The 25,946-nt window shown below is 36.2% G+C and overlaps 1 protein-coding gene and 1 pseudogene across 1 annotated transcript in view; one reads left to right on the top strand and one right to left on the bottom strand.

Annotated features, from left to right (window-relative positions):
• ANXA10 (annexin A10) overlaps window positions 1-25,946 on the bottom strand; it is a 98,620-nt gene that overhangs the window by 10,800 nt on the left and 61,874 nt on the right. Inside the window, exons 4-6 of the mRNA XM_019441049.2 lie at window positions 18,199-18,312; window positions 16,130-16,220; window positions 14,596-14,675 (exon numbers count right to left, since the gene is read on the bottom strand). Of these exons, the coding sequence (XP_019296594.1) occupies window positions 14,596-14,675; window positions 16,130-16,220; window positions 18,199-18,312 (285 nt within the window). The remainder of the gene's footprint in view (window positions 1-14,595; window positions 14,676-16,129; window positions 16,221-18,198; window positions 18,313-25,946) is intronic.
• LOC109262440 (40S ribosomal protein S27-like) lies at window positions 21,195-21,525 on the top strand (annotated as a pseudogene).

Genomic DNA, 25,946 nt, shown 5'->3' on the forward strand with positions numbered 1-25,946 from the left:
ATCCTGGACATCTACATCTCATAGGCTACATGTCCAAAGTTGCCCGGAACCACCATTCCATAGCCAAGATGAGCAAGGATGGAGGAAGTATCTTCATGATCTGAGGACACTATCACTCTCATAAAGATATCTCATAAAACACACACACATGCTTCTCCACCAAATGCTCTCTTGGTGAGAAGGAGAAGGGATGGCCAGAAATCTGACAGTTGAGTATTTAACTTAATAACTGTGTAAATAATATTGAACATGGACTCACATTAACTGTTCAAAGTATTGTATGGATTAAATTTGCTATGTTAATATAATTAAATATTAGGTTTCCTTGCTAACCAAAAGCTGGAGGTATATGAGAAAGATCAATTTATTCGTAAATAAATACACTATACACTTTAGTGAGTCAATGTGTAACCCTGGAAAATTTAATATGTTTTATCACAACTTAGAAGTTGTATCAACTACAAACTTATCATACACATTTCTTCTGCCTCATTTCATTTGCCTAAAATATTAGGTGACTAAGACTGCATATGTGTAACTCTTACTTAAAAAATCTGTGTATTATTATTATTATTATTATTATTATTATTTTTAGAGAAAGAACGCAAGCAGGGGACAGGGGTAGAGGGAGAGAGAGAGAATTTTGGGATCCATTCTGGGGCTTGATCCCATGACCCTGGGATCATGACCTGAGCCCGAGTCACCCAAGCACCCCAAAAATCTGTGTATTTTTGTAAGCAAGTGTGTACATATGGACAAGGAATATAAGACAATGCTTGAGTGTGAACATAATTTTATTAAGTGGTAGAATTATGGGAGTTATTTTGCCTTCATATTGCAGAAGTTTTAAGGTGCAGGGATCTTGGGGTTGTATAGTTTTGTCTCTTATCTTAAAGATAAAAAATAAATAGGCTTACAGGTACTAAATGAATTCCTCAAGGTCTTATTATTAAGAAAAATATGATTATTTGATTTCAGTGCCATTTCTGGCCTGAGATTTGGTTACTATACTCTTCCCTTAGCCGAAAGAACTCATTATTTTTAGATAATATCCTCTGGCCAGTCTCTTATGGCTTTAATTTACCCAAGCAATAAATGACTGAAAGCAATAAATGTGCTATATCTTCTATGAACATATGTTGCTTCTTTAACAATATAAACTTATCATGGCAATTCATAGTCCTCATCTTATATGACCTATCAGTAGGATTTGATGCACTTACTCTCTTTCCTTGCTATGTTTTCATCACTGGACTTGCAGGATCCTGCCCTCTCTTTTTCCTTCTGTTCTATTTCATTGGTTACTCCTTCTCAATTTTACATATTAATCCCCTTTTACTTTTCAGTCTCTTAATACTGGAAAGTTGTAGTACACAGTTTTTGGTCTTTGTCTGTGTCTATAATCCTTCCCTTGTTAATCTTAACCATTCATGTGGTTTGTATGCTATCTGCTTTGTAGTGATACCCAATTTTACATCTCTAGCTCAGATCTATCACCCAAATGTCAGATGCATATATTCTAAATGCCAAGTGAACATCTTCACTTGGTTTTCTAATATACATATTAGACTCAACATGTTCAAATCTATCTTCTGGTCTCCCTCTAACTCAAAGACCTCTTACATCCACGAGATCTTCCACATCTCATTTTATAAAACTTCATAATTTCATAATTCCTCTTGCTAAGACTAAAAAACTGAGCAATATTTTATTCCTTCTTTTTTTTTTATAAAGTTTATTTATTTTTGAGAGAGAGAAAGAGAGAGAGAGAAAACACAAGTGGGGGAGGCAGAGAGAGAGGGAAACACAGTCTGAATCAGCCTCCAGGCTCTGAGCTGTCATGCTGAGCCTGACATGGGGCTCAAACCCACAAACTCTGAGATCATGACCTGTGCTAAAGTTGGATGCTTAACCAACTGAGCCACCTAGGCACCCCTTATTCTTTCTGTTTTACTTTTAAATCCTCTACCCAATTCCTGAGGAAGTAATATGGACACTACCTTCAAAACACATGCAGAATCTGGGCACTTTTCATCACTGCCAGTGTTCTCCTATGAGCCCAAGTTAACATTATATCTCGACTTTGTTGATCATACAGTATCCTTACAGGCTTGTTTCTATTCTGTCTCCCTACTTTTTTTTCTCAACACAGCATCTGGTGTGAATATTTTAAAGCATAAGATCATAATATTCCTTTTCTCAAAACCCAGAAATGATTTACCTTTCCCCATTTCATTCAGAGCAAAAGCCAAAGTCCTTAGAGTGGCTACAGGTTTGACCTAATTTCATCACCTGTTACTTGTCTGACATTACCTACCACTGCTATAGTATATTACTTTGCTTGCTCAGATAGCACCAGCTGGCTCCTTGCTATTCTTTACAACCATCAGCCATTCCCTTGCCTTAGAACTTTTCTCTAACTTTTTCCCTTTGCCTGTATTGCCCTATTATAGCCATTCATTTGCTAACTCATTCTTTTCAAATGTTTGCTCATATCTCATCTTCTCGAGGACATTTACCCTGACCAACCTATATAATATTGCAGCCTACCTACTATGCCCAGCCCAACAGTTTCTATCCCCATTATCCTACTCTGTCATATCTTTCATCACTTTCTAACATTCTATATAATGTACCTGTTCATTATGTTCACTAGATTTCTCTTTAATTGTTCCTATTCCCCCACTACAATGTAAGCTTCTTAAGGACTGATGTGGTCTTTGTCTCTATTGTTCATTGACAATTCCCAATTGTTTAGAACCATGCTTGGCACATTGTAGGTACTTGACAAATGCTAACTGAATCAATACTAAATGAGTGGAGGAAAGATAAAGAAGTAGCTTTTAGATAGCACAATTCAAAGATCAGTTATATTACTATAGCTTTGTAATATAACTTGAAGTCTGGAATTGTGATATCTCCACTTTTATTTTTCTTTCTCAAGATTGCTTTGACTATTCGGGGTCTTTCGTGGTTGCATACAAATTTTAGGATTATTTATTCTAGCTTTGTGGAAAAGCTGTTGGTATTTTAATAGGTATTGAATTAAATCTGTAGACTGCTTTGGGTTGTATAGACATTTTAACAACATTTGTTCTTCCAACCCATAAGCATGCAACGTCTTTCCATTTGTTTGTGTCATCTTCAATTTCATCAATGTATTATACTTTTCAGAGTATAGGTCTTTCACCTCTTTGGTTAAATTTATTCCTAAGTGTTTTATTATTTTTGGTGTAGTTGTAAATAAGATTATTTTCTTAATTTCTCTTTCTGATGCTTCATTGTTAGTTGTGTGGAAATGCAACAGATTTCTGTAGATCAGTGGAACAGAATAGAAAGCCCAGAAATAAACCCACAATTGTATTATAATATATCTAAAATATATTATTATAAATATATATTCCTGAGAAAATGGAAAGAAAAGCAAAACTAAAATTTTGGGACTACATCAAAATAAAAAGCTTCTGCACAGCAAAGGAAATAACCACCACAACTAAAAGATCACCTACTGAATGGGAGAAGATATTTGCAAATGATATATCCAATAAATGGTTAGTATCCAAAATATGTAAAGAACTTAAACAACTCAACACCAAAAAACACAAATAACCAAATTAAAAAATGGGCAGAAGACCTGCACAGACATTTCTCCAAAGAACAAATCCTGTTAGCCAATAGACAAATGAAAAGATGCTCACCATCACTGATCATCAGGGAAATACAAATCAAAACCACAATGAGATATCACCTCACACCAGTCAGAATGATTAAATTGAACAACACAAGAAACAACCAGTGTTGGTCAGGATGTGGAGAAAAAGGAAACCTTGTGCACTGTTTTTGGGAGTGCAAACGGGTGCAGCAACTGTGGAAGACATAGTGGTTCCTCAAAAATTTAAAAATAGGGCTATCCTATGATCCAGTAATCACATTACTGACAATTTACCCAAAGAATATGAAGACACTAATTCAAAGGGATATATGCACCCCTATGTTTACTGCAGCATTATCTACAATAGCCAAGATACAGAAGCAGCCCAAGCGTCCATCAATAGGTGAATGGATCCTGAAGGTGTGGTATATATATAATAGAATATTATCTAGGCATAAAAAAGAATGATATCTTACCATTTGCAACAACATGGATGGATCTAGGGAGTATTATGCTAAGAGAAATAAGCCAGTCAGAGAAAAACAAATACCATTATGATTTCACTCATATGTGGAATTTAAGAGACAAAACAAATGAACAAAAAAAAAAAAAAATAAAGAGACAAACCAAAAAACAGTTACCAGAAGGTATGTTGGGGTAATGGGTGAATTAGGTGAAGGGATTACGAGGATACATATCTTGATGAGCACTGAGTCAACATATGAAATTGTTGAATCACCATATTGTACAGCTGAAGCTAGCATAACACTGTGTGTTAACTACACTGGAATTAAAATAAAGAATAAAAAAAGATCAGTTAGAAGATGTAGGAAGACTTTCCAGATCACTGAAGTGTTCTTAGTGATTTCCAATCAAACTATATAGCTAAGTAAACACCTACGCTTACAAAGTTTGTGGTAAATATTTAAGAATTTTCTGCAGTTCTGGGTATATGAAATATTTTTTGAAACATAGGATTTTTGACATTAAACTTGAAATGGTGCTTGTCTGTTTACTTCTTCGTGCCGTTAATTACCCAAAGCACTTTAAACAGACTGGTAGATTAAAAAAAATATGAATACAGTAAGTTTGTGATTTAGTTTTTTCCACCAAGGCAGAGTCAAGCTGATTTCATCATGTAAAAAGCCTAAGACAGCAGCATGGTGTGTGTAATTGATGGAAATGTCAAAGAAATGGCATCAGTGAGTATAGAATTTGGGTTAGGGGCAGAGTAAAACTGTGAAAAGAAGAAATTAAGGGACTTAAAATCTAGCTGAAAATATTTGGACAAGGTAATTTGAATACAGATGATCACTGAAAACTCATGGCAATACATCCCCTGTGGTCGGTCTCACTGTACTAGTTTGAGAAACCATTGTAAGGAAAATCCAGACAGCCAAGCATCCAATTGGGTAGTTTCCATTCTTTCTGTGAAAACATTTATCATCTCCAGTGTGATTTGCACATGCTGATTAATTAATCTCCAAGTGATTATTTTTTTTTTAAATTATTTGACAGATAATTAGATCTCCTGTAAATCTAGTTTAATAAAAGCATGCACGAAGTGTTGAAAGTCCATTTAATGATTGGCATTCGTTTTCAACAAGATGTTCTGGCTGAGTTGTTTCCTTATTAGAAATATCCCTTTTGGAAAATACTTTAAAGATTAAGTAAAAAATCTCTCCCAGGAAATATGACAATAATTTTCAACACTTTCATTTCATGAATACCTTAAGGCTCCTATGCTCCAATTCCCTCAATCTCTATTAATTCACAAAAAGAGGTGTGCTTAATTTTCATGATGTTAAAAGATGAAAGCTATGGACAGTCTTTAGTTTGATTCTGAAAATAAAAATGTAGAGGGAAGTAGTGGTTGTAATTTCAACAATTGAAGAATTTTAAAGTACATGTATTGGGAGGGAGTTAAAAGAAGAATGGGTTCACATTCCTTAAATTACAAAGTAAATCTCTCTAATCTGAATCTCAAGAAGGTTAAATAATAAATATAAGGACATAGAACTGATTTATGATAGAGCCAAGTGGAAAAGAAATATAGAGTGTTGCACAGAGTATATCTATCTATCTATCTATCTATCTATCTATCATCTATCATCTATCGCCTATCATCTACCTATCATCTGTCTGTCATTTATATATACACCGAGAAAGGGAGATTGAGAAAGAGAAAGAGAAAGACAGAGACAGACTGACCGACAGACAGACACACACACATACACACACACACACACACACACAGAGTGAGAGAGAGAATAATGGTCCTGACTACAGGGTGAAAGATATTTGTTTACACTGAAACAGCCGTCAGTTATCTGGTCAAAACTCACCAGCTCTAAATTGCACAACTCTTTAGGAAGAAATTCCATTTCTTTTTTGTAAAATGTCTGGACAAATTCTCTCTGAAGTGGTGTACATCCCAGATAATGGTCAGAAGTGATAAACTTTTTCAGTTCCCTAATTCACTTTTTATCCTTTCCCAACCTTCTACATTACTGATCCAAATGCTAAATCAGAAGCTCCCGACTGAACAGCCACTGATGTAGAAGTCAGGAGTCAATGGAAAATCTTCAAAGTATTTAAAAATCTAAGAGAAATTATATATTTTATTAAACAGTGTGAATTGCCATGAGACTTCTGGCCTTCAAAAAAGCTATTATTAAAGAAGATTGTACTAAGATATATCTTTATGTTTATTACTTCCATTTTCTATGTAATGTAATGTAAGTAATTTTATGAAATCTATATTATTTTATACCTATAAAGTGTGTTTTACATTTTAAGAGAAATATACTGTGAAACCTTATAAGTATATAATCTTTAAGTAAACTAATTTTCCTTGGCTTATAATATTTAAGTCTCTATTCACCCTCATTTTTTGATATTGTCTGTTGGAAGGAAAACTACTACACAGAAAAGCTATTTCAAAGTTAAACACACACACATAATTTCATGTTTGAACTCTGGAAAATGAAATTAGGAAGTAATACTTTATACTATAAAGTCATAATCCAAATTAGGTAAAATCCCATGGTGACATAAATCAGTGTGTTGTTTTAAAATATGTGTGTCTATGTAGATAATATTATTATACATACAAGTACACATATATACTTTATCAATAATAAAGCATTATTGTTTAATTTCAGGAAAAAGGAAGTGTGATTATGAATAAGATTGATTGCCCTATTACAATGAGAAAACACTGTTCACTGACTTTTTCCTCCATGACTTATTTTCTGTCATGCTAAATTTTCAGAATGGTGTGTTTTATTTTTTCCTGGAATATAAGAATCTTTGCTTTAAAACAATATACACTGCAATCTTGATTATGAGATGTCGGTACTTTTAAGTGGCTTACAGTTCAACCACTGAAGAGGTACAGAAATTTTAAGAGGTCATTTGCATATCGGTCACTGACATTTTGTCAAGTAGAAGTAGAACTGGAGTGGAGTCAGATGGGGTTGGAGTTAGGAGAAATTAGATTTAAACAAGGCAGGGATCGTGCACTTAGTCCTATTTCCATATTGGCCTTCTCATTCAGTATATGTGTAATGGTAATCTCTCTGAGCCGCAGTTTGCTCATCCCTGCAAGGAGGGGTTATAGCCATTGATTGGGTTCCTTGGAAAGCTGACTCTGAGATGGAGATCAGCACATCGTGCTTATTATGGAGTGTGCTTGGGAGCAACACTCATGGAAGGGAGAAGAAAGAAGCAGGATTCAGCAGCAGAAGCTCGACTGTGATATAGCTCTAATGGAATGCAACGTTATCCTAATAAAATACATTTGTTTCTTACTAGAGAATGTATATTTTTCTTTAACAAGGTTTTTAAATTTTTTTAAATGTTTTTTATTTATTTTTGAGAGAGACAGAGAGAGGGAGATTGGCAGGTGAGGGGAAGGGAGAGAGAGAGAGAGGGGGAGACATAGAATCTGAAGCAGGTTCCAGGCTCCAGGCTGTCAGTGCAGAGCCCAATGTGGGGCTCAAACTCAGAGACTGTGAGATCATGACCTGACCCGCAGTTGGACACTTAACGTACTGAACTACCTAGGCACCCAAAGAATGTATATTTTTCTTTAATAAATTGAAATAAATTTCTATTTGGATGTTAAGAAAATAAACACTTGTTTGATATTAAGATGGAACTCATCGGTTTACAATGGAACTCTTAGCTTTCCTCTATTAGGGGCAATGGCTATGCCAATATGAATTTCTGACTGGAAACTGTTGTTTTAATTTATATTTTGCAGCCTCACTAGTTGAAAGTTTAAACTGTTTTTTTTTTTTAACATTTATTTATTTTTGAGAGACAGAGAGAGACAGAGTATGAGCAGGGGAGGGCAGAGAGAGAGGGACATACAGAATCCTAAGCAGGCTCCAGGCTCCGAGCTGTCAGCACAGAGCCTGACATGGGGCTTGAACCCACAGACTGTGAGATCATGACCTGAGCTGAAGTCAGATGCTTAACCGACTGAGCCACCCAGGTGCCCCTCATTAGTTGAAAATTTAAAAAAATGATGATCCTTTTAAACTGAGAGAATGTTTTGTTTTGTTCTGTTTTTGTTCTTTAGGTGTTTAGTTTTTATTTAAATTCCAGTTAGTTAAGACACAGTGTAACATTAGCTTTAGGTGCAAAACACAACGGTTTATTTATTTTTTAATTTTTGTTAATGTTTATTTATTTTTGAGGCAGAGAGAGACAGAGCATGAACGGGGGAGGTGTCAGAGAGAGAGGGAGACACAGAATCTGAAGCAGGCTCCAGGCTCTGAGCTGTCAGCACAGAGCCCGATGCGGGGCTCGAACCCACAAACCGTGAGATCATGACCTGAGCCGAAGTCGGACGCCCAACCGACTGAGCCACCCAGGTGCCCCAAAACACAACGATTTAATACCTCCATTTGACACCCGTGGTCATCACAAGTGCCGTCCTTAATCCCCATCACCTATCCAACCCATCCCTCCACCCACCTCCCCTCTGGTAACTGTCAGGCAAACCAAGTTACAGACTTAAAAAAAATTTTTTTTAAGTTTGTTTGTTTATTTATTTATTTTTTTAAATTTTTTTTTTCAACGTTTTTTATTTATTTTTGGGACAGAGAGAGACAGAGCATGAAGGGGGGAGGGGCAGAGAGAGAGGGAGACACAGAATCGGAAACAGGCTCCAGGCTCCGAGCCATCAGCCCAGAGCCTGACGCGGGGCTGGAACTCACGGACCGCAAGATCGTGACCTGGCTGAAGTCGGACGCTTAACCGACTGCGCCACCCAGGAGCCCCTGTTTATTTATTTTTGAGAGAGAGACAGAGAGAGTGAAGGGGGAGGGGCAGAGAAAGAGAGGGAGAGAGAGAACCTCAAGCAGGCTCCACACCGTCAGCATGGAGCCTGAGGTGGGGCTCAAACTCACAAACCATGCGATCATGTCCTGAGGCAAACGAAGAGTCAGACGCTTAACTGACTGAGACACCCACGCGCCCCAAGTTACAGACTCTTAACTACAGAGAGAATGTTTTAATTAAAATTAGTCTTATGACATTTAAGAGTTAGGAAATATTCAATTGACATGCTGTCAACAGAGATCATTTTTTAAATTAATCATTATTATGAACACTTTTCCCCATAACGACTTCAACCTCTCTCACAGGTTAAAATAAGTTTATTTCTTCAACAGTTTACACAGAAGTATATAGCTGAACTATGAAAAGACAAACTGTCACTATCCATTGATGTTATAATCCTAGAGATCTGAACCTCAAACCAGGACTTGATTAACTGAGGTTGGTGATACGGGCAGTTTTATGACTGTGCAGCAAAACCATGCAAATCCAAATCACACCAAGGGAAAACCACATACAATGAAGCAAATTTGTGACTTTATCTTTAAAAATTGAAAATTTTAATTTAATTGAAAAGTCAGTGGATATGACTGGTACATACCACCTTTCTCATGTGAACAGTTTGAAGAAATCCAATCAGTCCAAAACAGCCATCTCTCCTCAATTCGGGGCAGTTAATATCTGGCTTCCTCAGCAGTGTTTTCCTTCGGATTTTTTTTATTCCTAATTCAAAACTGATAGTAACTTGGACACACACACCCACATAAAAGGACAAAAAAGAATTAAAATCCACGTTGCCTGGCAATGACTGGATAGTTAGTGTTCCTATCTAGTACTTTTATTCATTCTTTAATCCAATCATATAAAATGTGTGTGAAGCACAATATGAAGGTTTTAAACACAGTAAACACATATTAGGGGAAACTACACCTCCTGTGTTTGATTGGATCTGTTAACCCACCCCAAATAAGGAAGACAGCAAAAGGACATAATAAGAAAGGAAGGAAAATGAAGTAATTTAAATTTGCACACTGCTATTGATATTTTAGAGGAAAAAGTTATTATTAATAGTCATTTCCTCACTTTAACTATTTTTGCATACAGACTAGTTCTAGACAGGGTAGAGATAATTCTTAATGCTTATCTTGGGTGATGTAATACAATACTTTAATTTCAGAAACAGAGACAAAGCTGTCCATTTTTTAAAAAACAAAGCTTTGTAGAAGTAAAAAAAAATAGAAATCTCTGTAAGGTAAATATTTGAATTTGTAATTTTTGGGGAAAAAATTCAGCATATGACTATGGGTCTATTTTCCTGAAGAGCTGGGGAATACTCTGTCTTTTTTTCCTAACCTGAAGTTTCCTTGTTTCCTTTTATTTTTTTAAACTTAGCTGGGACATCAAGAATTCTAACTGCTTTCTCTGTTGGAAGATGCCCATAAGACAATCTGAATAATAAAAGAGAGGGATTGTTGATAGCTTTTTCTTGCCTAAATACATGTCCCTTGCCTCCTGCTGGGTTTTCTCATGGTTTCTTGTCTCACTTCAGCGTATATTCAGGGTACATCTGATTGATTTGATCAGTACAAACTCAATGAGAATGGAATTAAAAAATTAAAGAGATGATAAGAAGGGAAAACTAGTTTTTATTCTTAATAAGTTAGATTCTCTTAATTTAAGTCACAAGCGAGGCTCTCACTATGTTTCTTTCCACTTGTTGTGGTAAATTAGCATGACACGTGCAACTTAATTTTTTCCTACTTACATGGAGATGATAATAGATAAAGTCTTCCCAGTCATCTCTCATTCTGCCAGAAATTTCCCTGTGGCTCTCTATTGCTTACAGGAACCTCGTCAACCTGGCAATGCCGGCCAGCAATTTAATCAGACAATTTTTCCTATTTAGCAGGAGTCCTTCGAGTGAGCCAGCATGCTCAAGCAAGACGTTTCTACTTACCCTGAACCACCTCCTTCCTCTTCCCCAGGTGCAAATGATGTTCCTTTTCTAGAATTCTCATAGACCTATTGTATATTAAGCCTCATTTTTTACTGCAGCAAGCATTGAACTTTATTCACTCAGACTTTTAAAAGAATTTGTTCTTTGTAGCATTTATTTCCAAAAAGTCTGACTTGCTTTTTATGTACCATATACCAAGCCTAGTTCTAAAACTGTAAACTGTAAACTCATGATTGGGAAACTACTGGGAAAGGCGGATATGCAAACACATCTCACATTATGTGGTAACACTGAATAAAAATACATAAGACAGGCTTAAAGGAGAGCAATTCCTGTGAAGTAGAAGAAGACTTTGAAGGGTATGTTCAATCAGAGGCCTGATGGGAAATGATTATTCCCACACTAGTTTTCACACCAGCATTTTTGAAATTTGCTTTGTTGGAAAACAATCAATCAATCAATGAAACACAGGTAAATGTTGGACAATATTTTTTAACACACACATGCTTTATGTATGCCAAAAACAAAAGAGAAGGAATAAAAGATTAAAATAGAGCTGGGTTTTTGTTTTTCTCATATGAATTAATTACACATGTTAAGATTAGTTATATAGAAATTAAAAATACAGCTAATATGTTCAGATTAACATTGTATAATATGTATATAGTATATAGTGTGATGAACGTCATCATTCTACGAGTTAGATTAGAAGTAGGGCCAAGAAACTTTCACACAGTGATCTTTCAAAAGATCACTTAAAATGGTGATATGTCAAAAAACATAAAGCTTGGATAAAAATGTAAAGACATTTACTTTTAAAGTACTTATAAGAAATAATGCAGAACATTTTTATTTGTTTGTTTTTTGTTTATATATTGCTCTCCTTTTGAAAATTCTCTTTGTGCCCAATATAGTCATCCTCATAGACTTCCTGCTTATTGCCAAGTATATCTTCATCCTTCCATCTTCTGTTGCTCACTGGCCTGTCTTGGTTTCAGTTTTCAAGTCTCATTTTCACACTGATAGGTGATCACCAAACTTATTTCATCTTCTTTGAGGACAAAAAAACAGACTATAAGGGGAATTAGCTGATGGAGGTCTAGCCAATGAAATGTGAGCAAAAGTGATAGATATCACAGTGAGGTCCATAACAGTTCCCATGAACAATCCTCCACCCTCTTTCTGCTTCTGTAGATTGTGGATTGGAATGATGAAATTAGAAGCAAGATGTGAAGATGGATTAGCCGCTAGATGGAAAAAGAATGAGCCTCTGAATCACTTTTTGGAGGAGAGCTGTAAGCTGATCAAGAGAGCCCGTTCTGGTCTTCATGTGAGTTTGATAACTGTCATTTACTGTATGCTTTTGGCCATGTATTACAAGAAAGAGATGAGCTCAGCAAATAATTGCCTGGTTTGCAAGCTGAAATAAAAGAGGTAGAGAGAAAGTCCAGATATTTGGTGTCCCTAACAGTTAAAAGGGGGAACCACTGATTCCAAGCAAATGTAAGCTGGGACCTGAAGACGATTTGAAAAGCAAACACCTGTTAAGACTCAGCCCTGCAGCATGTATCTGACTAAATATGTTATCTGAGAGGACTTGCAAGGAACTGGCTTTTAGTTGTGAAAAACAAGAGGCATGGTCAGGGAGAGTGCAAGGATGCAAAGAAATAGGTCTAGGAAAGAAGTTCTGGTATGGCTAAGTGGTATACAGTATTCACTGGAATCAATTACATTAGACTTCTTCCAAGTTTCTTAGAGATTTACATTTCCCAAAATATCGTAAATCCAGATTAAAGAAAAGTGTGCTACTCAAGCTGCAAACAAACTGTTAGATGTCTACATTTGCCAAAACTGAGCTGTGAAAGAGATATAAGCCTCACGGAGGATATACTCCACAGCACCACTTCAGATAAACCTGAACAGGACAAAGGGCAAGGAAGAACATCTCAGAGTTTGGCAATAGTGGCCATAAAATGTTGAGGCTAAAAAAATTTCCAGGAACTCATAGAAGCAATTAAAACCTGAGTGGCTCAGAGAAAAGGAAGAAAGGACATTCCATGGTCCATCCCATATTTTCATCTGATGATTCTGACTCCCCTCCTGAGTGTGTGGGGCCTTGGACTCCTGAAGGACCTCAGGCAGGATTCTTACCCTACTCTTCTCCCTCTTGGGTCTTTCTCCATCTTTCTACATATCATTCTTTCACCTTTATTCCCTAGAAGGGCTATCATTTATTCTTTTATCATTAAAGACAATGGAATTTTTTCTTAATTTTACATCCCCATGTAAAAAAGCCTATCTACCTACAGTTCTTGGTGAAATTTTATGCTAGCTACTGACTACTCAGTTATGTTCTTGACATAAAGAGAGAAGTTTCGGGATTTTAGAAATGCTTGCTTCATTACACACACACACACACACACACACACACACACATACACACACACACACACACTCATATGACGTAAAACCAAGCCAAAATACTGGTTCCTAAGACACTTTTTCCAGTTTGGACATATAGGTCTTCTTTTGTTAGTAAAGAACTGAATATTGATTCTCTTTACATTCCTGAGTGCCTTTGCTGAATTGGATGACAGATTATATAAGACAAAGGTTAATTATATCTAAAAATATTATTATTGTTACAATGCTAATGTGTGGGATGTTTTTAAGAAATATTAATTGGGTAGAAATAATACCCTTTAGTCAGTAGATAAAAATAAAATGTGTCAAATTTTAATTTGAAACAGTATTCCTTTGTGTTCATGTATAATAGCATGGAATTTTCTGAGGTAGAGCTGAGGATCAGATGCTGGCATGTGTGAGTCTATAGAAATCAATTCAAATTCTGGATTTCTACTTATTAGCTCTTTAGACAGAGAGCTAGAACCTAGTAGGTTTTGTTTGACATTTTTTATTTATAAAATGCTTATAAGAATATTTATATTACAGTATTTTGTAGTTATTAAGTGAGAAACATGCTACTACTAGGCTATACTAGGACCTCAGAAGTTAGTATGCACCCAACCTGTTTAGTAGCTTTAAAAAAAGTAGAAATAGGGGCGCCTGGGTGGCTGGGTCGGTTAAGCGTCCGACTTCAGCTCAGGTCATGATCTCACGGTCCGTGGGTTCGAGCCCCACATCGGGCTCTGTGCCGACAGCTCAGAGCCTGGAGCCTGTTTCAGATTCTGTGTCTCCCTCTCTCTGTGACCCTCCCCCGTTCATGCTCTGTCTCTCTCTGTCTCAAAAATAAATAAACGTTAAAAAAAATTTTTTTTTTTAAAAATAAAAAAATAGAAATAGAATTATAATTTCTCATTAGAATTATAATTGTAACTGTAATATTTTAAATCTTTTAACTACCTTATAAGGTATAATTACTTATGTATATTTCTATAATCATAACATCTTACATGTAGTAGATTTTTTTGAGAATAGAAATGGTATATTATTCATATTTGTTTATTTCTATATCCAAATCAAGTTTCTATTATAGTGGTTGGAATTTAGCTGGCATTAAGGAAACATTATTATACAGAATTTACTGTTAAACTGGAGTTTTCTGTTCTATTTTTTGAAAAGGAAACATATATATTTTTTAATAATGCAAAATGGTGTGAATTTTTGAATTTCATACCTGGACCAGGTTCATGAGAGTATCCCTGAAGTGTCCTGAGGTCTCTGAGTAAATGTCCTCTTGAAGGTTGCTGTTGTATTCTGGGGAAAAAAACTTCCATGTTAAAGGTATGATTTATTATAGAACCGCATAACAATGTGCTTTGTATAAGTTAATGCTATTGCCCCAGTTGTGGATGGAAAGCACAGGAAATACAATCGATCTGTTGACATCTCTTTGTCTTGAAGCCAATTTTCTAAACAGTTCTCCAAAGAAATGTGGTAACTAACAGTAGCATAGGCACAGGTCTGTTTTCTTAAAAAAACGATTATCTTTATTCCAAAATTGAAAAACACCATTGAAAGTCATTTCACATTCTCTAATTCTCAAAATTTTGCTCTTATGCATTCTATTTCCATAAACTGCTACCCAGCCCAGCACTTTCCCCAGGTGCTCTGTCTCGTTTTAATATGTAAAAAAATGTTTATTTATTTTTGAGAGAGTACAAGCGGGGGAGGAGGAGGGACAGGCAGAGAGAGTGGGACAGAGATAATCCTAAGGAGGCTCCATACTGTCAGCTCAGAGCCCCAACGCAGGGCTCCAACTCATGAACCTAGAGCTCACCTGGTGAGATCATGAACTGAGCTGAAATCAAGAATCATATGCTTTGGTTAAACTTCTGACTTTGGCTCAGGTCATGATCTCACAGCTTGTGGGTTCAAGTCCCATGTTGGGCTCTGTTCCAACTGCTTGGAGCCTGGAGCCTGCTTCCGATTCTGTGTCTCCCTCCCTCTCTGCCCCTCCCCTGCGCACGTTCTGTCTTTTTCTCTCTCTCTCTCAAAAATAAATAAGCATTAAAAAATTAAAAAGAATTGGACGCTTAACCAACTGAGCTACGCAAATGCCCCTCATTTTAGTATTTTAAGTGAAGGTTCTTACTTCATTCCCACTGGGAAATACCCCTTGTTTTTGTTCAAATGCAACAGAGCTGACTGTCTAGAATATTTTCTTGATATTCAATGTGAGGCAATACATGAAGCAATGCAATTTAAAGCATTAGATCTTTTTAAAAAAATAATTAGCTTATCTGCTCTTAAAATGTGTAGAAATTTGATTTTGTGATAGATCACAGTGATGATGAGATTTATGCAAAGTGAACTAGTTACCCATATTTGTAGAATTTGCTAAGTGCTCATTGAACTTAGCCTTATTTCGTCTATATACCTGGTCTCTTCAGGGTAAGCAATAAAATGCTCCTGAACCACAGTGCTGGCATTTACCTGTATTAATGTAAACACTCACCTCATAGAAACTTGTAATTCTTTTCCTGGAAACTTTGCTTAACTTGATTGTGCAGAGAATTGTTTCATTTTTGGTAATATAATCATCAGTTTTACTCAGTGAGTTGATTGGTCTTGAGTAAGTGATATATCAAATTTAAGAGTGTCTTACAAAAAAACTTTAAAACACATAAACTGAAATATTTTGTGTGTTATTTGAAAAATATGAAGTTTACGTGTGTGTAAAATATATGCACATATGTATATTTCCTTACGCAAATAGTAGGCTTCTCGCATCTGGAAAATTTCTCCATTTGTTCTTGAAGCTAAAATATCAATGAGGCAATTCTCTTCAGTGCCTGCTCCCTGTCATACAGAGAAAGAGAGAAATATAAAGGCATTTGTATTGGGAATAATAGTGCATCTTATGTATAATAAAGATTTACAACATTCCTGATATTCTGAGAGATGGCAGAGAGGAAAGAAAGGATGTTTGGGATAAAGATAGGTCCTATTCAGTTCTGGCTCTGCTATTCACTAGCTGCTTGACCCTGAGGAGATATTATTATCTGAAATCCTATTCCTTCATTTAGAATAAAACAACATGGGACTTTCTAAATAATGTGGAAAAAGATGTTTGAACAAGGCTCATGGCACTGATATTTTTGCTGCTAGAATATCATTCTTTGGAGAGCTGAAATTAGAACCTGGGTCTCCTAGTTTCCTAAAGATGCTTCAGGGACCACTCCCTGCCTCTCCCTAAATGTGAAATTTTGTACTATTGGTCTAAACATTAGGCTGGGTGCTTTTTATGGTCTCTTACAGCTATATGGACAGATTTTTTCTCTGATTTTTCTCTGTTGTCATAAAAACAACACATATTCCAGAAAATGTTAGAAATCCTTACCATTCCATGTAATATTGATAAAATGTAACAGTTTATCTAAACAGTAACATATGACTTCCTTCTTATAGTTGTGGTCACATCATTTTGCAAGAGGTGGGAATTGCCATATGCAACTTCAAAAAAGCGATTAGTTGAAATTCATAGGAATTTTATACAATGTCTATTCTCATCTGCAAATATGATGGCCAAAATCCAAGTTCCCTTAATTTTTCCCCTTTCCTGTCTCTTGTCACACATTGTTTGCAGACTGCATAATCTGGTCATTGGCAGGAATCGTATTGGAATGACTGCAATGGTTCTGCAGGTGTTTAATATCAGCAGTTGGAAGATGTTAAAAAGCCTTTTGTACCCAATCCCTAGCCAACAAAGTCTCTATCAAATCTGTAGTCAATTTATTTCACGGAAATGACTTTTCTGTAAAGAATTATTATAATTCTTCAGAAGTAAAAGTTTTATACTTTAAATTAAAAAAAAATTTAATATTTATTTATTTTTGGGAGACAGAGAGACAGAGTGGGGGAGAGGCAGAGAGAGGGAGACAGAATCTGAAGCAGGCTCCAGGCTCTGAGCTGGTCAGCACAGGGCCCCGTGTGGGGCTTGAACCCACCAAGTGCGGGATCATGACCTGGGCTAAGTCAGACGCTCAACTGACTGAGCCACCCAGGTGCCCCAAAAAGTTTTATACTTTTGAGCAATAGTTTTTGGAAAGGAGTAACTTGAGGTTACAAAAATAAACAAAGATATCATCTATATTTTGTCTCTGACTCAGTATCCCACTTTTACTTAGTCCAATTTTTACAAATAGTTTGAAGAGGTTCACATGTTTTATAACATTTTTGCTTAATATATGAATGTATACTAGGGAGAGATAAATATGGACAGCCCTGGAGGCTTATTTTGTTTTTTTGGGTTTTTTTCGTTGTTCAGCATAGAGCTGGGTCAGTGAATCTGAGTTTGTGCAGCAAAAGAATAGGCTGATCCAAGCTCCTGGGCTCTAGAAGCCCTCTCTTCCTAACAGGGTCACTTCACCTGAGCACAGCATCGTCACTGTTTTATTTATTTATTTATTTATTTATTTACTTACTTACTTATTTTTTAACGTATATTTATTTTTGAGAGACACAGACACAGTGCAAGCTGGGGAGGGACAGACACACAGAGAAAGAGGGAGACACAGAATCCGAAGCAGGTTCCAGGCTCTGAGCCGTCCGCACAGTGCCGGTTGCGGGACTCGAACTCGCGAACTCAGAGATCATGACCTGAGCCGAAGTCCAGCCACTTAACTAAGCCACCCAGGCGCCCCTCACTGTTTTGTTTTTGCTCAGATATTCTCTCCCCCACCCCTGATCACATACAGGAACATCACAGGGCAGTTCCCTCTCTACTGAAATATTGCCCTGCACTTGTTACAGGTATATTTTTGTATCAGAATAGTACCTTCATGGCATGCCAGAGTTCATGAGCATCATAAGAAGGTGGCGGGTACATGAGGCCAACCATGACATCTTTGAAGTGATCTGAAAGTTTCTCCTTCAGGTCACCAATTAGGTCCTATGGGTGGAAAAGTAAATACTTTTATTATATCAGGTACTAACTTTACAAGAGAAATGGGATAATTGCAGAAAGTCTACTAAGATGTCCTTTCCTATGTCATTTCACATAGTAAGAAGCCTGGTTTTGCATTACAGGAGTGGATGGACTTGATGGGTTTGAAAGTGTCTTATGTAATCATATCTCTGCATGAGAGGTCATATACATGGACATTCTAGTCATGTAAATACAAAATGATCATCTTTCCCTAATCCCAGCCCCAACTTCTGTGTTGATCTCATTATGAAAATAAGTAAAATTTGAAACCTAAAAACATTATAGTTGAGAGTTCTTAGTTTTCTTATATGGAATTAATGAAACATTAGTCCTTAAATAAAATATACATTTTATTTTATCATTGAAGCAGTATCTATTAGCAGGAGTTCATGGTTATACTATTGCCAAAAAGCTGTGTAAATGAATTGATCTAAGAACTTTCATCAAATAGCCACGGTAATACATTTGTTTAAAATATTGAAAGTTAAACACTTCAGGAGAAAAACAAGCATGCTGAATTTTAGTTCTTGGAATACAGATTATAGAAGTATAAAATTGATCATTTTAATTTTCACTTTTATTTTATTAGTGTAGACTGGCTGTTTAAAAATGTGAATGTTAAATGCATTTTTTGTAGGGTTACAAAGATATCTGAAAGATGTTTAAAACTTAACATTTCTTGCTAAAATATATAGAGTATATTCAGTTGTACTTTAAAAATATGCAATATTTTAGTTTTGAGTGATTCAATAATAGATTCAAGCAAAAGCTGCCAATAAGACATAATAAGCTTTGTTACAATAAAAACAAAATAGTCATAATTTTCATTTTATTTAGTATAATCTGACAACATCATTCCTAGATTGTGGATTTTCTTATTTAGCAAATAAAGCATTTATCCATAAGTTGGTAACCAGTAATGCAGAGAATCTGTTGAATTTTTGCTAGGGTCAATGCAATTCATTTAATGAGCAATTAATAAATGCCCAGAGTTGTGTCAGATGCTTGGAGTATATACAAGAAGCATAAGATCTCCCCTTCCATGAAACTTATATTCTATTTAATTCCCTCATTATGCACCAGTGACTATTTCTAATTTCTTTACCAAATAGTTGTTAAGGTGATGTGAGCCAAGCTTTCTTCTAGGTATTGGGGCTACATCAAAGAATAGAATATATATAAACATATGAGCTTGTGAAACTTATATTCTTATGCACACAAGAGCTCAATAAATTTTTTTGAGTGAAAGATTGCAGTTATTCAATACTGTTTGATTTAATACCATTTCCCAGACATAGTGGTAGGTGCTGGAGAATTGCAACACAGTCTCTGTTTTCAAGGAGATTGATATTCCACAAACCCAGAGGTAACATAAGTAAAAATGTGAGCTAATACATTTTCTAAGGCTTTCAATATCATTTTTCACATTATAAGATCCTAAAGCAGTAGTACAAAACAATTAGATGAATTCAGGTAACAGATCAGAATGGATTTATAGGATTACAGAACCAAGTTACGTTTAGACAAGGAAGGACATGTAGCACTGTGACAGGAGATGGAGAAGCCATTTGTAAAGTTAACTTTATGTGTCACCTTGGTTGGCCCACAGTGCCCAGATTTTAGGTCGTACATTATTCTAGAGGTTTTGTGTGAACATATCTGGTAGATGAGTAAAGCATTAGTCTCCAAAATATGGGTGGCCCTCATCCAGTTAGTTAAAGGCTTTAATAGAAAAAGGCTAACATTCCCCAAAGAAGAGAGAATTCTGCCTGCAGACTGCCTTTGAAATTGAACTGCCAACTCTTCCCTGAGTCCCCAGCTTGGTGGCCTACCGGACAGATTTTGAGCTTGCCAGTCACCACAATCATGTAAGCTAATTCCTTAAAAAAAATCTCTCTTTAGATTGACAGAGATTACCTTGCTCTCTTTGAACAGTTTTCCATTACTGTTACAAGAAATATTGAGCTCCATGACATTGCTATAAGGTCCTACATGATTTGGACAGCGAGAGAGTGAGTGTGGGAGAGGGACTGAGGGACAGAGAGATACACTTTTTTTCTTTCTTTCTTTCTTTCTTTCTTTCTTTCTTTCTTTCTTTCTTTCTTTCTTTCTTTCTTTGATAGGTGGGAGGAGGAAGTGTGGATCCTGATGGAGGGGCGGGGCCAGGATGCGCTGGGATTTGCTGAGTGTCAGGGGTGGCTGGGAGAATGGCAGAGAGAGGCCTGCGGCGCTATGGCCATACCACTCTTCCCAGAGAGAGAGCCCCATCCCGGGAGCTCAGAGTTCTAAAAGAGCCAAGAGCCAATCGGAGATTCCTGAGAGGATAAACACCTGGTGCCCCAGGTGTGGCAGATGCTCTTCCCAGACTTGTCCGGTAGGGAGTCTTACTAATGCCACCTATCAAGCAGGTATGTGCATATATGCATATGCTGTTGGTTCTGTTTCTCTCCAGAACCCTGACTAATCCACATTCAGGAAGGTAAGTCAGTCAGTAAAAGAAAAATGCAGAGCCTGCGGGGGAAATCCTTGTACCTGTATATCGGTGTTTTCCTATGGGGCGTGAATAAGTCAATCTGTAGAGACTGAAAGATCCACTTGAGGAGAAGATGGGTATTAAACTAGACTTTATAGCACAGAATTACGTGATAACTGGATCTTGGCTCCTGTGGGAACTCAGGAACCATGGAAGCTTTTGGTGACCAAGGAACTCTAAACCTGTGTCCCATTAATGCAACAAATAATTATGGCTTCTTAAAATGAAGATTTTTTTTTTCTCAATGTGCATCATCAAGAGATACAAATCTTGATTAAAATATTAGCTATTTTATCCTTTCCGGCGGTGACGACCTGCCCACGAGAACATGCCCCTCGCGAAGGACCTCCTGCACCCGTCCCCGGAAGAGGAGAAGAAAGCACAAGAAGAAGCGCCTGGTGCAGAGCCCCAACTCCTACTTCATGGACGCGAAGTGCCCAGGGTGCTACAAAATCACCACCGTGTTCAGCCACACGCAGACGGTGGTGCTATGTGTGGACCGCTCCACCGTCCTGTGCCAGCCGACAGGAGGAAAAGCAAGGCTCATAGAAGGATGCTCCTTCAGATTGAAGTAGCACTAAATGCACCCTGAGTCAACATGAGTGGGGAACTATCCCAATAAACAGATTTTGGATTAAAAAAAACTAGCTATCTAAACTTTAATTTCAACCCCTTACAAATTTAAAATGTAGTATATTTTATATAAAGAGGCCTGTGCCCTTAAAATTATTTCCATAAATAATTTCCCATCATTTTGTTATTTTAAAAATCTAGGATACAATACTTCTTTTCTTAATGGTCTCTTCCAGATTTAAAAAAAAAAAAAACTTTTAAAAAAGGAATCAAATATTCATGTAGGGGATCTATGAGAGTCTGCAACAGATCGAATAACTTTTTTTATTTAAAAATTACTAAGTAATTTTAATCACTCTTCCTCTTCCTCACCTTCAAGTCAAGTCTACCTTGCACAAGTGTTTTAAGGGTGAAGTCAAGTAGGAGTGGGACTAGGGTCTGGACAAGCTACATTCAAACTTCAACTTTGCCCTTAAGATCATGCTTTCTGTCCTAGACATGGAAATAGAGAGTTTAACTCCCTGACTATACTGTCCTGGCCAGGCTTTCTTTGCTTTCTCAATCCTCTGCCTGTTCGCCCTCTCCCATGCCCACCTGTAGCTCCTTCCCAGTAATCAAGTCCTGGCTAGTTGGACTAGCACATGATTGAGATGTTTCCTTCAATGTGGCTTGTGATGTACCTCTTCAAGAATTTGTTCTCTCATTACAACACAATTAACTTCAAAACTAACAATAAAAATATATCTAGAGAATCTGAAATATTTGGAAATTAAAAAATATACTTCGACACGATGTAAGGATCAAATAATACATCACAAGGAAGTTAGAAAATACTTTCAATTTGATGAAGGTGAAAATGCACATGTTATAATTTGTGGAATGCAGCTAAGATAGTGTTTGACAGTAAATTTCTAGCTTTAAATATTTACATTAGAAGAAAAACATATGAAATGAATGATCCAAGATTCCACATCAAAAAAACAAAAACTAGAAAGGGTAAATTAAATTCAGAATAAGAACAAAGAAAATAATAACAGGATTAGAACCCAATAAAACAAAAAATTGCTAAATACTAGAAACTGTTAATAAAATCAAAATCTGATTCTCTAAAAAGATCAGTAATGCTAATAAAATTTTAATTGGGTTGATTAAGAAAAGAGAGGGGTGCCTGGATAGCTCAGTTGATTAAGTGTTTGACTTTGTCTCAGGTCATGATCTCACGGTTCTTGAGTTCGAGCCCCATGTTGGGCTCTGTGCTGACAGCTCAGAGTCTGGAGCCTGCTTTGCCTTCTGTGTCTCCTCTCTCGCTGCCCCTCCCCTGCTCATGCTCTGTCTCTCTCTCTTTCTCACACACATACACACAAAAATAAACATTAAAACTTTTTTTAAAAAGAGAAAAAAGAAAATACAAAATATCAATATTGGGAATGTAAGAGTGGCTTGTTTTTTTTTTTTTTTTAAACTTTTTTTAACGTTTATTTATTTTTGAGACAGAGAGAGAGAGCATGAACAGGGGAGGGTCAGAGAAAGAGGGAGACACAGAATCTGAAACAGGCTCCAGGCTCTGAGCTGTCAGCACAGAGCCCGACGCAGGGCTTGAACTCACGGACCGCGAGATCATGACCTGAGCCAAAGTCGGACACTTAACCGACTGAGCCACCCAGTCGCCCCTGTAAGAGTGGCTTGTACAAATACTACAGACAAAGGAAAAAAAGAGAAATATTATGAACAATTTAATAACATTAAATTGTATTAATTAATTTATTTGTCTTCGGGAATAGTAATTAGTGATTCATCACTTACATACAACATCCGTGCTCATCCTAACATCCTCCTTAATGTCCCTTGTTCATTTAGTCGATCCCTCCATCCAACACCCCTCCAGTAACCCTCAGGTTATTCTCTGTATTTAAGAGTCTCTTATGGTTCATCTACCTTTCTGTTTTTATCTTATTTTTGCTTCTCTTCTCCTATGTTCATCTGTTTGGCTTCTTAAATTCCACATAAGAATGAAATCATGTGATATCTGTCTTTCTCTGACTTATTTCACTTAGCATAATATACTCTAGTTCCATCCATGTTGTTGCAAATGGCAGGATTTCATTCTTTTTGATTGCTGAGTAATATTCCATTGTATATATATACCACATCTTCTTTTTCCACTCATCAGTCGATGGACATTTGAATGCCACTAAATTTTAAAACTAGTTGAAATGTGCCAATTTCTTGAAATATACAAATTATCAAAGAAAACTCAAGCAGAACTTTGTACTCAATCTGAATTTCTTTATATTAATTAAAGAAATTAAGTTCATAATTAATCCCACCTTGCCAATCTTTAGACCCCGGTGCAATCACTAATAAAATCCATCAGACATTTAAGGTAGAAATCAAATCAACTCTACACAAAATCTTGTAGCAATAATAGATGAAAGATGACTTCTCAATTTATTTTATGTGGCCAGTATTGCTCTAATCCCGAAATCCAAAAACTTCACATGCAAAGAAAATTGCATGTTGATATCCCTTATGAACACAGATGCAAAAAAAAATGTGGTATATCCAAATTTTATAAATTAAATCCATCAGTATGTATAATATGTCAAAGGAATGATATGTAATGACCAAGTAGGATTTGTCCAAGGAATGCAAGCTCAGTTTACACTTGAAAATCAATAAATACAATTCCTCATTTTAGCAGTATAAGGAGAAAAGCTGCATGATGGTATCAATGGGTGTAGCAAAGGCATTTGAAAAAGGTTAACACATAAACATAAGAGAAACTCTTAGGGAAGAATGAATAGAGGGGATTTTAAATTGATAGAGGGCATTTACGAAAATGAGATGATGCCTAGTAATGAAAAATGAATGCTCATATCCTAGGACTGAGAACAAGGCAAAGATACCTGCTCTTACTACGTGTATGTTATGCAAGAGGTATATACCTAAAAAGAAAAGCTAAAACTCTAATGCTTGTAGGAGAAAGCATAGGAACAAATCTTTGAGTCGGTGTAGCAAGGAATTCTTGGACAGTACATAAAAGTAACAACACATAAATGAAAACAAAACAAAACAAAACAAAACATGATAAATTTGACTTTGTAGAAATAAAAACTTCAATTCTTCTAAGAAGATCACAGGTGTCACTCACATATTTGACGAAAGACTTGTGCCCAGCAGGTATAAAAATTTCTTAAAACTCAATAATAAGAAGACAATCTGATAAAAATACTCACAAGGGATTTGGACTGATACTTAACCAGAAAAAATAAACAATTGGGGAATAAACCCATAAAATGATGCTTAACATTAGTCATTAGACTAATAGGAATTAAAGCCACAATGAGATAACACTACACATTCTCTTCAGTGGCTAATATTACAAAGATTGATGATATCAGGTATTAGCAAGGATGTGGATCATTTGGAACTATCATATTAATACTGGTAGGAGTATACCACTTTAGAACTCTTGTAATTTCTAATAAATATAAACTGCATGAAATCCACTCGAAGCATTAACAAATAAATTTAAAGTTTATGAGTTCAGAACATGAATGTTTATGGCAGCTTTATTCATGACAACCCCAATTGGAAATCACCCAAATGTCCTTCAACAGGTGAATGGATAAACAAATATTGGCATATACATATGTGGAATAATACTCAGCAATAAAAAGGAAATGAACCAAGAGTCTTACAACATCTATGGATGTTAAGAACTATGTGCTGAGAAAATGAATCTGGACACAAAAGAGCACATATTACATGATCCTACTTATAAAAGTTCTAGAAAGACAAAGTTAATCTACAAATACAAGAAAAGAGAAGAAATCAGAAGAGATCACAGCTGGTGCTGTGAGCAAGAAGTTAGCAGAAGATGGCCTGCAAAGCGGGGGAAACAAAATTTTGGGGTGTGAGACATGCTCTATATTTTGATAGTGCTTGTGGGGACGTGAGTGAGAACTCATCAAAGTGTACTGAAATGAGTATTTTATATAACTTGTGCCTCAATATTGTGGATTTTAAATTTTATCTTAACATGTTATTTTGGCATCTACAAAAAGAATGTTTTCTAAAGCTCCCATTTATTTAACTCTTTCAAATACATCCTCTAATCTATTTGTGTGTCATACTAGTTAATACCCAGTTTCAAATTGTCATCTTATTTAATAGTTTTTAGCATTGTTTTCCACACTAGAATTATACACCCATCATTAATGCTGGTGCCATAAAACAATGATTCTTTAACTGGGCTGGGGTTGGGGGCCATATGAGAATCCTAGGTGAGAGGAAGAGTTTGAAAAGCTCTTTGGATGAGTAATGTAACAACCTGCCTGAAGGTAGGATGCTTGTTCTTTTATTCCAACTGAACATTACTGAAATGGAGAAAAACAGGACATAATGCAGTTAACTCTAGCTCTCAACAAACACTGAACTGATTTGAAATCTCAATGTTTTAAAAGACACTTTGGATGTCAGTTATTCCAAT

Source organism: Panthera pardus, unplaced genomic scaffold (genome assembly GCF_024362965.1).
Source record: "Panthera pardus isolate Hobbes unplaced genomic scaffold, ASM2436296v1 HiC_scaffold_13, whole genome shotgun sequence".
NCBI classification, from domain to species: Eukaryota; Metazoa; Chordata; class Mammalia; order Carnivora; family Felidae; genus Panthera; species Panthera pardus.